This window comes from Kryptolebias marmoratus, linkage group LG8 (genome assembly GCF_001649575.2).
Source record: "Kryptolebias marmoratus isolate JLee-2015 linkage group LG8, ASM164957v2, whole genome shotgun sequence".
Lineage (NCBI taxonomy): Eukaryota > Metazoa > Chordata > Actinopteri > Cyprinodontiformes > Rivulidae > Kryptolebias > Kryptolebias marmoratus.
The window spans coordinates 18,658,968-18,671,439 of record NC_051437.1 but is presented as its reverse complement, the minus strand read 5'-3'; the positions used below and the strand labels follow the sequence as shown (position 1 = coordinate 18,671,439).

General features: G+C 37.0%; 1 protein-coding gene across 2 annotated transcripts in view; it reads right to left on the bottom strand.

Annotated features, from left to right (window-relative positions):
• The window catches only part of cpne5a (copine Va), a 72,436-nt gene that overhangs the window by 38,576 nt on the left and 21,388 nt on the right, over positions 1-12,472 (bottom strand). The window contains exons 5-7 of one of the 2 annotated variants that reach the window (XM_017430935.3): positions 12,106-12,145; positions 11,162-11,176; positions 10,933-11,009 (exon numbers count right to left, since the gene is read on the bottom strand). In XM_017430935.3, the coding sequence (XP_017286424.1) occupies positions 10,933-11,009; positions 11,162-11,176; positions 12,106-12,145 (132 nt within the window). The remainder of the gene's footprint in view (positions 1-10,932; positions 11,010-11,161; positions 11,177-12,105; positions 12,146-12,472) is intronic. The other variant, XM_017430936.3, reaches the window with a different exon arrangement.

Here is a 12,472-nt window from a genome sequence, read left to right as displayed (position 1 = left end):
AAGACAAGGGTAACCACCATATATTGGACATGCACTAATAAATATATTGATTCCAAATGTTTATAAAGCTATTTTTATTAGTATTTTAAGTCAGGCTTATAAAACATATATAGTTTTTCTAAAACATTTTAGCTTTTCTCCAACACTCCCATATAGATTGGCAGCATTCCTTTAGGTTGACAGTTTGATGACTTTAATGAACGCAGTTTCTTTCCTTCTAGCTTCATTAATTTTTTAAAAACCATAAATGCATGCTCCGTTTAGTGTAATGTGAAATAAAACTTCTGGGACACAGAACTGCTTTGATCCCAGTTTCGCCTGCAGCACGTTGCGATTCTGAAGCTCAGCAAGTTTGAATTTGTTTACCACTAATTTCCACCATTGAATCATTAAAACATACCTCAGCAGACGAAAAGCACCCTGCTCCTTTGTGTTTTTATACATCAACTTTTATTAATCACTCAGCCAATCAACCAGTTGGATATAACAAACACTGGGACAATATTTGCTCCATTTATAAGTACAAAAAATAAATCTATAGTTTACATGAAATGTCGCAATTTCTAATCATTCAGTGTAGCTAAAAAGAAGGTGCAGCTCATTCTAGCCAAAACAGAACAAAAGGCATTTCAATCTATCAGTCTTTCAGTGGCACTCCAGCTGTGGACACTCTTGTCATCTTTTTAAATAAAGAAGGGAATTACATGTGAGCCCTGCTGGGACCTAAGCAGGAGTCCAATCATTTGAAGGTCAAACTTGTTGCGGATCCTCATCAAGCTGTGACAGCTGATCTGACTATGACTTGCGCTGAATCTCATTCTGCTAAAGCAGAGAGAGTTTGGAACTACAGCAGCAGGGGTCTGCATTATTAACAAAGTCAATCTATAGCACATCTTTGCAATAACTGAACTTTAAAGACTGGATTATGCCTGGGGACCGATTAAGAAGTAGAGCGCGTTTCCTCTTTTCTATCTGCCTGAGCAGGATATGTTTGCGTTATTTTCAGCTTCTGTAGCACTAGATGTTTCCAGTAGGTTCACTCAAAGTTCCCAGGGCTGTAATGCATGTAGTGAAATGCTCCATAGAAGCAAATGTGGCCCCCAAGGTATCATCTTCAATCAATACCACAATACAAGTCTAGTGACCAAAGCATTCAGCTGTAACTGCTGCATAATCTTTAATGAGGCAATAGTTAAAACAAAGCCTGAGGACAGACACACTTAATGCTCAGGCTTCTTCTTTAAGGTCCAGGGAGACTGAGCTCAAGGTGAATTAACTGTCCTTGAATTATTGATGCTTGACTCCAAGCCTTCACTGTGCAGCTCAATGATTCCTCAGAGCCAGTAAAATGTTCACCGATAAAACCAGTAAACCTTGCCCACACCGCAGGTCAAATTGTTGTTTTGAGGTCACAGCAATGACTGGCACTCCCTTCACAGTGGGTAATAAAATCCAGTGATTGGTTAATTATCAGCTTCAGATGCACCTCCCTGCTCTAGTCTCAGCTGCTGAGAAATTGAGCAAGTACCAAAAGGCCAATGTTCTTTTAAATTAGTCATGCATTATTGAGCACGGCGTTTCCTCTGACACTTACTTGTTAACGTGAAGCACAAGCATGAGCTGAACGAATAAATGCTTTTCACCTGTTACCATATCTGGGGCACAAGACTTCCTTTTTGGGGTTTTGTACTGAAATTTGTATTTTGCTCATGTGAGGGGTCCGGCGCAAAGAGACCTCGTTCTCTTAGATTAATTCACTGGCAAATCTTCTGTGAGAAATCATTGATGATGAAACAGTTTGAAACATAATGGGGTGGATCTATTTTCTGTACATGAACAAGGTCTTCGATGCTAAAAGGAGGACATATATTCAGCTGGCTATGTTTTAGCATTTAAGTATTTAAATTACTCCAATCATACAGCATTAGGCTTTTTGTTTTCTATTTTTGGGTATGCGGTAAAGCAGAGCAATCCTGAAGTAAAAAATACAAAAATTGTAAACCTAAATGTTTGGCGTTACATCATCAGATATTCAGTTTGAGCCTAAAAAATTCACTTTTCTTCAACTTGCATCAGTTAGATTTTTTGTCTTTAAGGATTTTGTTTATTTACTGAATATATATTATTACAATGTGTTTATTATAAGCATCATAGAGTTTGGAAGAACATTAGCAAAGATGTAGTGACAACATCTAAATTTGGTGCAGAGAGTGGAATTTATAAGGCACATTTGTTCAGGAAAGAGTGGTAACAGCCTTTTATCTAATAAATGATTAAGGGATATAAATGCAGGTGAGCAGAGACTGCAAAGCCATATGCTGAACTTGGTGTAATGCTTAACACCATTCACATTGCTCCATATTTCATAAAATCACCTCCAGATGTCTGTTTGTATCCTGCAGACTCTGTGCTATGGACTTGTGTTGATGCTGCCTAAAGACCAGATTAACGTCCTGTCGCCTATTACCTCTTTTCAACTGAATCCTGGCTGATCAAGTAAAGGTTTCTGAAGAAAACAAACAAGCAGAGACAGAAATGAAACAAGGCCTTGTAGCACATAGCTTTTTTACTGAGAAAAAAAAAAAAAGAGGGAAGAAATAAAGTCACGCGCCTCACTTGCAATGAAACCAAAAGTGAGCCACAGCTGTCCTGACAGATCCCTGGTTTGATCAACCGAATTGAAAGAGATCAAGCAGCATACTTCAGAATCACTACAATTACTTGGCCTAAGATTTTGATACAGCTCTGCTGGAAGATACCAACAAGAACAACGGTTCTCTCTTTCTAGCATGTTCCAGTTATTTATTCCTTTAAAAAATAAGCTCCAATGACAACAGCACATCCTATGTTACATTATAAACAATACTGAATAATATATAGCTTCTATAATTTCCCCATTTAGAAGTACTTTCTGTCTTAAAAATTGGTATTTACTATATCCTCCATTTCTCATTAGTGTAGCTGAGGTGGATGAAGGTGAGCGAAAGGGGGAGAAGGAAGCCATTGATGATGCCGTTCACATTAGGCCATTAAGGTGAGGAATGGTTTTGATATTTAACAGCTCAGGAACGTGCCATGCATACTCCAGCACATGCACACAGTACTGAGAAAGGATTATTTCGGCAAAAACATACGCACAAGTCCAAAAGAACTAATTTTTTTCACACTGTGTTGTTGCAACAGAGTCCTACTTTATTGTGTTTTTATGAGGAGAAGTAACTGTAAAGTTATCACTCTGAAAGCTTTACTTTGCAATTTCACACTCAAGCAGAGATAACACAATTATCATTTTTATTTTAGAGGGAAGAGTTAGACTATCAATTAATAATTTGAGAAAAATGGATTGTATTACCCAGAAGAAATTGAAACTTGTCCTGGTCAGTGAATCCAGTAAATATGTCTGAATGACAGGGGGATTAGTATAAATTAGCAAAACCAACTTTAGTCGAGAAAAAGAGCAACACAGAGGGATGGCAGGCAGATAATCTGGCTCAGAGACTCTGTAAATGTTTGGGACAGTGAGCAGATCATAGCTGAACAGAATTAGAGAAGGTTGCCAAAACTTTATGTGGGTTTAAATGGGATTATACCACTAATCCTCCTGATCTACCTTTGCTGATAAAAATTCATAATCTCTTACCTCACCAGGATTAAAGAAAAATGATGAAAAGCACACCAGCTAACTCTAAATGATAGCAGAATACGTACAGAGGTTCTCAGAGAGGAAAAGATAGCTGCTTCATACTTATAATGCAAGATGAGCTAGTGTTTGTGTTTCAAGAAGGTAGCTGCAGGCAGATTGTGCAAAGCTCTTTGAATCTTTGTTAGAATGAGCACACACCAAGTAAAAGGGGGAAAAAAATGCATGAAACCAAAGCAATATTCTTACTCTTTGACCAGTAGTAACAAAGTGCAAGGCAGGATAACATGTTACACACATAAAGCATTGTGTCATCCTTGACACAATCGTATTTTTTATTTCATTTTATGGGAGTGCCATGAGTCAGTGAGATTCAGTGTTGATGTTTTGATTGCATAAATTACAGCACAGCTTTAATGACTTTAACAGTGTTTGATTTCTTGGGATTCTAAATAAATGAGGCTTTCATCAACCACCTGCAAGCTTGAAATCGCTTGTTTTGACAGTAATAGAGAAGATTAGGGGAACCTGTCAATCAGAAGACCACTTTCTTATCCAAACGCAAAAACCGCTGCAGTCAGAACAGCGAGTTCACTCCAAACCTTGTGTTTTCACTTGCCAAGAAGAGAAACTTTTATTTAGAGCACATCACTTCCCACCGGCAAGAACAGGACATCCCTGTCTATCAGAGGCCAAAAGAGATGCTCACTTCTCTTTGTTGTTGCTCTTACAAGAAGAGCTGCAATTTATCCCACTTTGTCACTGCAGGCATGCGACATCAACACACCATTGATTGATTTCTCCCTCACCGCTGCTGTGTCACTTCTCGCCAAAGGACCTTTCCTCCCCGCTCCTGGCACTGGGAACAGGTAATTAAAGTCCTGTTGCATTGGGCTGCCCTGACCCAGATCACCGATGCAGAAGTTTTAAAATGCTGCAGCAGTTTTGAGCTGCTCTGTCATCACCTTTGAAGCCGATCCAACATTAGGTCATGGCAGAAATGAAAACCTTCTGCTCTGAGTGGAAAACAAATCAGCAAGGTTTACCACCTCGCTCCTAATGCCTCAATTAGTATGCAGCCAAAAATCTATTGCCTTATTATCTACAGAGCCTTAAAATCAATGTCTTTTAAGACTCTTGAATGTATTGAATAAGCTATTTTCTATTTTATTGCAGAACAAATGAGGAATTTGTTTTCTAGATTATGTCTCTCAGCTAATGGCTCAACTATTAGTTTAAGATGGCTAAGTCAAAAAAGAGATTACTGTGCTTTTTTGTTACTTACAGAACCAAAGCAGTGCCTAATAAGTCCCTAGTTCATTGGATAAAAAGTTCTTGTACACTCAGCATGGTTGAGATTTTCTTCATTCTAAGCAGGAATACACATTATTAAACAGGGACCCTTGTTAGTGTTCAGCCTAGGAGCCTAAATTGGCATTTAGTGACGCAGCAGAATGCTCTAATTGTGTGTAATGTCCAGAGGCAGAGGATGCTGATTGCTGTAAGCCGTCTCAAACACTTCACCCCCTCTTAAGTAGAGCAGGCAAACATGGGGCTGCAAGTTAAGAAAACACTGTTCTTTCACCTCAACATTTATCCAGTCAGGATTGGGGGCTGTCAGTTTCACTATAAGAGTAAAATACCTTCAGTCCTGCTCAAGGAATGCTCTTACACAAACAAGCTTGAGCTTGTGATGATGTTACTAGCTTACAGCTAACATACCAAATAAAAATGTTGTGGCCAAGAGTTTATAAATTAATTTTTTTACAAAAAGTTTAAAAAACTAAAATGAGGATATATAAACATGGCTTTTTCACCTTACTGTAGCTAATAGTCAGTTAAATAGCTGCTTAGCAAATGAAAACATGCAAACTAAAAACACTGATGCTGCAGCAGCCACAGAGGAAGAGTCATTCAAGTTTTATCAAGCTGTGAGTAAATTTAACTATTGCTATTGATTCTGATAGTAATTGTCCACTCCTGCAAGATGAAAAGAACTAAATAGGAAGAAAAGGATAAGTGACATAATTGTTTTATTGATGTTCTTTACAGTATTTTAAGATTGTTCTGTTCTATTGTCTGCCGTGTTTTACCCACTAAAGGAGTAGGAGTTATTGGAATATAAAACAAAAGAAATAAATAAGTGAGACTAGTGTGCACAGAGCACCTTACTGATGTGCACTGTATCTATCATTCAAACTAAATGAAAACCTATGAAATGTTATCAAGATCAGAGGTTGTCAGAGAAGAAAGATAAACTTACACCTGAATTAACACATCTGACTCAGTGTCAAGAAGGAGGTTTTAAATATTAGGGTGAAGTATTTAGCACACTGCTGTTGAGTTTTATTGCATCATATTACTCGTCCTCATTTCAGTAAAAAAAAATACAAATCAAGTTTTAAAAGTCTCTAATTCTGACTTGTTTTGGAGAACTTGGGATTGTTAATCAGTCCATTAAACCCATGCAGGTTAAAACAAGCCTCGTTTTAAAAGCGTCACTCTCATCACCCCATTTGCTGTTGATTGTTCTGTACTTCTGTGAGCGGTATCGTTTAACAAGCGCACTGGATAATGTGTCACTCAAAGCCTGACCTTGAAAAGTCACCATTGATTATTGTCGCTGAGGCCTTGTCACATGTGTCAGGTCTGGTTTGAAACTAATTGTAGCTTCGATTGCTTCCATCGGTGTACGATGGGAGCTGTGTTTGTTTTTCTCCTCAGACTGCTTACTTCTTGATTGAGAATGGTGGTTTCAACATAAATAAATACATTATTGAGCTTTTTACTGTCTGTTGGACAGGTCAAGATCTAACAATTAGGCCTTCCTGAGAATATACTCAACAGAAAATCTATAACTTTTTTTTTCTTTTCTTATATATCATTTTTAGATCAAGCCTTGCTTCGACTGTTTGACTTTGAATGTTTGATTCAAAGCCGAGCAAATTCTGAACTCCAAAGAAAAAGGAAACTGCATGAAACTTTGAATTTATATTCAATTACACCTAATGGAAAATACAGGACAGTATGCTGACAAAGTGTTAGGAGAATGAAAGAAATCAATATAAGATTACATTTTCAAGGCATTTCTAGTGATCTACAGTGAGTGAATTTAAACTAATAATCAACTTTAACATACTTTGTCTCCTTTTTCACAGCAAGTAACAACAATTCAATGACAACAACTTTTATGAACTTATAAAACCTTTACCACAATTAAGACATCTTTTTGTCAGTCTTTACAGAGACATAATGCTAAAAGTGTGTTTTTGACATTGTGATGCTTTTATCATTAAATGACAGGTCAGTTGTATTTTGAAAACAAATTATTCAAGATATTATTGTTTTAGATTATCAAAATAATGTTAATAAGTGTTTTAATTGGGGTTTTTTTCCTCTGTGAGGAAATTGCATTTGCTTTGTAAATTGTAAATATAAGCATCTGACTGCAGGCTTATTGTGCAGAAAGATCCTAAATCTTTTCTTTGTGACTGTGATTTGGATCATATTTCAACAACCAACCAAAACAGTTCGTGCCAATCTTATGATGTTACAATTCAGTGTGGTGGATTGAAATTGCAAAATTATTATTACTTGATCCAACAGAATAAGATTGCTTTTGTAAACTGTTACAGAAATTCAAAGGAGAAATGTCACAAACACATTCCTTGTCTTCAAATTAATAAAAAGCCATAGACGTCTAATAGAGGATTTTTCCTAAGCCTAAATTATTCACTCATTTATGCACAAAGTTGCTGCAGTAAAAACCAACAAAGCAACTCTCAGTGCAAGGTAGATTTATAGAATCCAGTTGATGATTCTGAGTTTAAATCAAATTAAATTTAGGGTAAAATTAACCATATTTAAGGTGTGCTTTTGGACTGGGTTACCTTGTGAAGATTTTCTCAGCAGTGACTAATTCATGTACTGCAGGCAGTTCTGAGAGTATCATATCAAATGACAAAAATATACTTCTTTTGCACTATATTTTGTAACAAATGCATAAATTAAACCTTTTATATCAACTAATATAAGCATCAATGTGACAACCGTAAAAACCAAAAGTAGAACTATTTTTAAAGTCATGCAACTTTTGATTGCAAAGTTTCCGCTTGTTTTGAATTATTTTTGCTGTAAAAATGCAAAGCCTGCAGGATACCAATCAGCAAAAATGCCTGCTTTTTATGAACAGAATAAAAATTAAACTCTGTGGAATAAAGACCCCTAAAGTCAGAGTAAATTATATTATATCAGAAGTAGTTTTTTTTAATAATCATGGAAAATGAGAACTACTGATATTAGCATTGAAAAGTTATAGCATGACATGCTTGATTACATTTGCCTTTCTTAACATTATGCGTCTTTTGATGTGACTTTGGCTTTTATGCACATCATAGCACCGATGCTGAAACAATAGTTTTGCTTGACTGAAAGAGAGCGTGAAAGGCAAAAAGACAGAGAAAAAGGTTTGGATGAGTAAAAAGAAATACAAAGCACAATGAGGGAAAAAGGGGTCAAGCCAGTGAAAAAAAGAATCTGGCACAGACCGAAGAGGAATAAATGAAAGATGAAGTGTGGAAAATGGGGAAAGGGGTGCTGATGTGCTTCCTAAGCAGGTCATTCGATGCAGTGTGCCTTTAGAGGGCTTGTTTAAGCATGACTAACAGATTTCCTGAGTCCCAGCAAGTGTCGTTCCTCTAAGCTACGGTGCAGAAAGCCACTGTCATCTAAAAAGACAAGACAAGGAAATGGAGCACACTGCCATTAAACTTCTTGGCTATCTTCTGTCACAGGAGTGGAAGAAAACTTTACTTCCACTGAAGTGAATATCGCTGGGAACACAACACAAAAAAGCTTGTACTTTCTTTGTGTTTCTAAACTGCTTTTGTCATCTTTATAAGTTAAAACAACACAAATGGCTGTAAACTATGATCTGAAAAGAACATCAAAATCATTATCATCATCATCATCACTATCTCAGCAGAAATCAAAAAGCCCTGCTGAAGCTGTTGAATCAATATATTTTTCATCATGTCAGCTTGGGGGCTGCTGAGTCTATTTTTTGCTTCTGATGTAGGGTGTGCAGCCTAGTTTGCAGCATACTGGTGAGCACAGTCTCTTGATCCTCGTCATCCTCTTATTCAGCACTGAAGGGCACCGAGCTTTGTAATCCAGCCCACAAGCCCCTGGCAGAGTTCATGGTTGCCTCCAAAAAGCCCCGCTGTTCTCAATTCCCCCCTGCCATGGCCAGCACTGCCTTATACTTCACATAAAAAATACACTGTCTCACACTCTAACACAAACCCTTCAGTGTGTTGAATGCCTCATTACACTCTCAATAAGACACGTAACTTAGGGAGCGGCGTACAGATCTAGTTGAGGCTGGGCAGTATGTCGGGGGAAACAGGGAACAGAAAATCAGACAATAGGAAGGCAGTGTGTTGGATTTGTCTTAGAAACCACTGGTGTTAAATGCATGTTGTGATATATAGGACTCTGGCTACTTTGCACTAAAAAGAGTCACCAGCACAGCACCCCGTTTGCCTTTAATTCCCTCATCTTTTCATAGCTGCTGTAACCTGACCACAGCTGAGAGCCGCACAAGTAAAGTTTTTTTTTTTTAATTTTAAAGGCAGTCTAAAGGAGAGAGACAGTTATCACTGCACAATAACTAAAAGTCTGACGGAGTGATTTCACAACACAAAAACAAAAGTGTAACTACCTGGAAAGCATGGGAGGTCATTCTGCCTTCATGGTCCACATGATGAATTCTAAAATTTACTTTTTTACATCAAAGCCTCCAAGACTTCATGGTGCTTTGGAGCAAACTACATAAATTTGGTCACCTACTTTTAAACGGCCATGACAGTTGTTTAAAATAGGGGCATTTCTCAAGTGTTGTTTTTCTTTTGTCACTTTTCCCTTTTTTCTTAACGAGATCCATAAATTCAGGTTCTTACACTGGTGACAGTATCAGTACAAACATGAACAGTAGCGATAAATACGTCCAGATCAAGCTCTAATGTCAGTGAGTTTATTCCTCCCAACGATTTCTATGTTTAGTTTCCTTGAAGCCCATCTGGAAGAAGATGAATGACGACATTCCAATCAGGTTTACTAATTTGTCAAAGACCAAACATTTACTTATTTCAGTACCAGACTCAGATTTTTCATTCTAAAAGAAAACTACAAAAAAAAAAAATCATATTTTAGTATTATAGTAGAATTATAGTATTAGTGTTATACTGTTCGCCTGGTCCTTACTATGGGTTTTAGCCTAAATTATCTCTATTATTATTAGATTTAGAGTTGAATACTAATGAAGTCATTCCAAGGGGAGATTCTAATATCTGTGCAGATCCTAAAAATGATGCATGACGAATTTTAAAATTCTTCTCCACACATTATCATATTCCAAACATTTTCGATTTTCAAACTAAACAATGTCAACAAAGTTACAGTAGAAACCAAATAAAGGGTGATTTTCTTAAGAAAACATTTTTTTATCAACAGCACAGCATTGCAGAAATGAAACTGGGACATTAAAAACTGACAAATTAAAAATACATGACTGAAGTTTAAATTTTTAAAATAAGCACATAATAGTGAGAGGTACAATAAGCATTCATGAACAACACCTGTCTCCCAAAGTGTCTCAATGGAACCATCCTGCATTGATTTACTGATAATAATAAGCTGAAGTGGTTTCATTGATACAAATATCCATTGTATGTAATGACATATACAGAATATGCTTCCCTTTTTGATATGCAATTGCTTTAATTCCCATACATTTACCTACTTCATCAGAGGACCCTGAACCAGTCTCAAGTATATCAACATCCCTACAAATATTATTTGTAAAACAGAAAAATACATCATGCAGCACTGCATCTAAAAATGTTAAGATATAATTTCTGGGAGTGATAATGCCCAGCTTTAGTTTGAGCTTTAAGTCTTCAGTTTACATAGAAGTTGAACTGGCAGCGCGATGTATCTCACATTTACTTCAATCCACTCTTCATGCTAGATCGCCTCCCTAATGACAGCAACTATAAAGAGGAAGCTCCCGGTCATGTTCAATTACACATTCCCATCTAAGCACACAAGTCTAATCTTGGACTGTAATGTACAATAGAGACGGCGGCAGAAGGAAGACGTATTCCTCCTCGCCTCATCTGTGCTGCAATGTGTTAGGTGAAAACTCACTATCTTCTATCAAATTGTTCTGTTTGTCTGGTTGATATAATAAATCATCGGAGGGTAAACACAGGAAATAAAAAGACACTCACACTAATGGTTTCTCCAATCGACTGGCAGGTGAGCCCACAATTTCTCCCAGTGTGCAGAAGACCTGTCCCAGGAAGTCCTGCCATGAGGAAGGGGGTAATAAAGTGCGATAGAGAGAGATGTAGGACAGGGGAATGCATCGGGAGAGTCACACGGAGAGCCGGTAAGGAGTTAAGCATCATTATATGTCTTGTACAGTTATATTATATAACGTCTGAGGCAGACACGTACGTTAAAGTCGTTGGGCTTCCAGGGTGGAGAAGGAGGAAGAGGAAGAGAGAGAAAGACCAGGCAGCAGCAGTGACACAACAGAGCATATCATGGCACAAAAGACACATAACTCAAAAACCAGACTGCCATCACAGCACGAGAAAGAAGAGCAAAAATGGATGTGTGACAAAGCAGAGAGGCAGAGAATGAGCTGCAGATTCTCAGAGGAAGAGAAAAGGAAAGCGAATAAGCGAGCGAGAAGGAAAGTGATCAGTGCAGTTATCCAGAGCATGGCACACAATGCAAACACATAACCACAAAAGATCTACATAAAAGAATCAGATCTGATGACACAAATGTTGGTAGTATGCAAACCAAGTCAATCAAATATATTATTTGTTGTTTGTGTTGTGTTTTATTTTTCATTGAAACTTTCTGCATAAAAAATAAAGCCTTCTCATATTCATATATTCATATTTATTAAACATATATTCAGCTTAATGCACACTCTAAAAAGCTCTGTCCCTTTAGGACAAAGATTGCATTTTAAATAAATCATTATTTTAAAAAAGCTGTATTTTCTCTTGGAAATCAACCTGTAATGGTTTATAGCAATCAAAAATAGCTTTGATAATGATGTGCAATGCTTCATTTCTTATTTTAGGGGGAAAAAAAGAGGTTAATGAGGGTAAAAATAGAAGCAAATGAAACCAATTTTCATTGCTTTGGGAGACTAAAGTCACTTATTTTAAAGGGAGGTGAATGGTAAAGAGAAAAAAAAACAACATTTTGTCAGATGAAGCATGTTTCAGTCATTATCTCAAAAATATATTTGAGAGTTTAAATGCTGCAAACTTTGGGTTGCATAGAACCTTAATATGAGAACCATGCATTGTAAATTAAACATTAGACAGTGAAGTTGAGCTCCTCTTCCACCACAAAAAAACAAGAAGTTTTTCACTTACATGTTTTGCCAAGTCTGGACTTTTAGAATCAATATCATACCTGGAAGTGTAAAGAAACCACAAACCACTAAGGTTAAGCTGTGGGCAAGACATCACAAGATGGTTCAAATATATTGACTAAAGATTATTGCCTGTTAATAACACACCTGGGTCTCCACATGGGGCAAATGGGAGCAACCAAAAAAATTAATGGGCTGTAATCCCATAGTTATCAAGTGTATCATTCTATAGTTTATGGCTGTAATTTGCGTATTGTGGCAAGGGGGATATTTTGAAACAACCCATCATTGCAGAAAAAAAAGTTTTGAGCATCTGCTAGTCAAAGTTTATGTAAAAGTAATTAAACCTGAGCACACCCGAGCTCCCA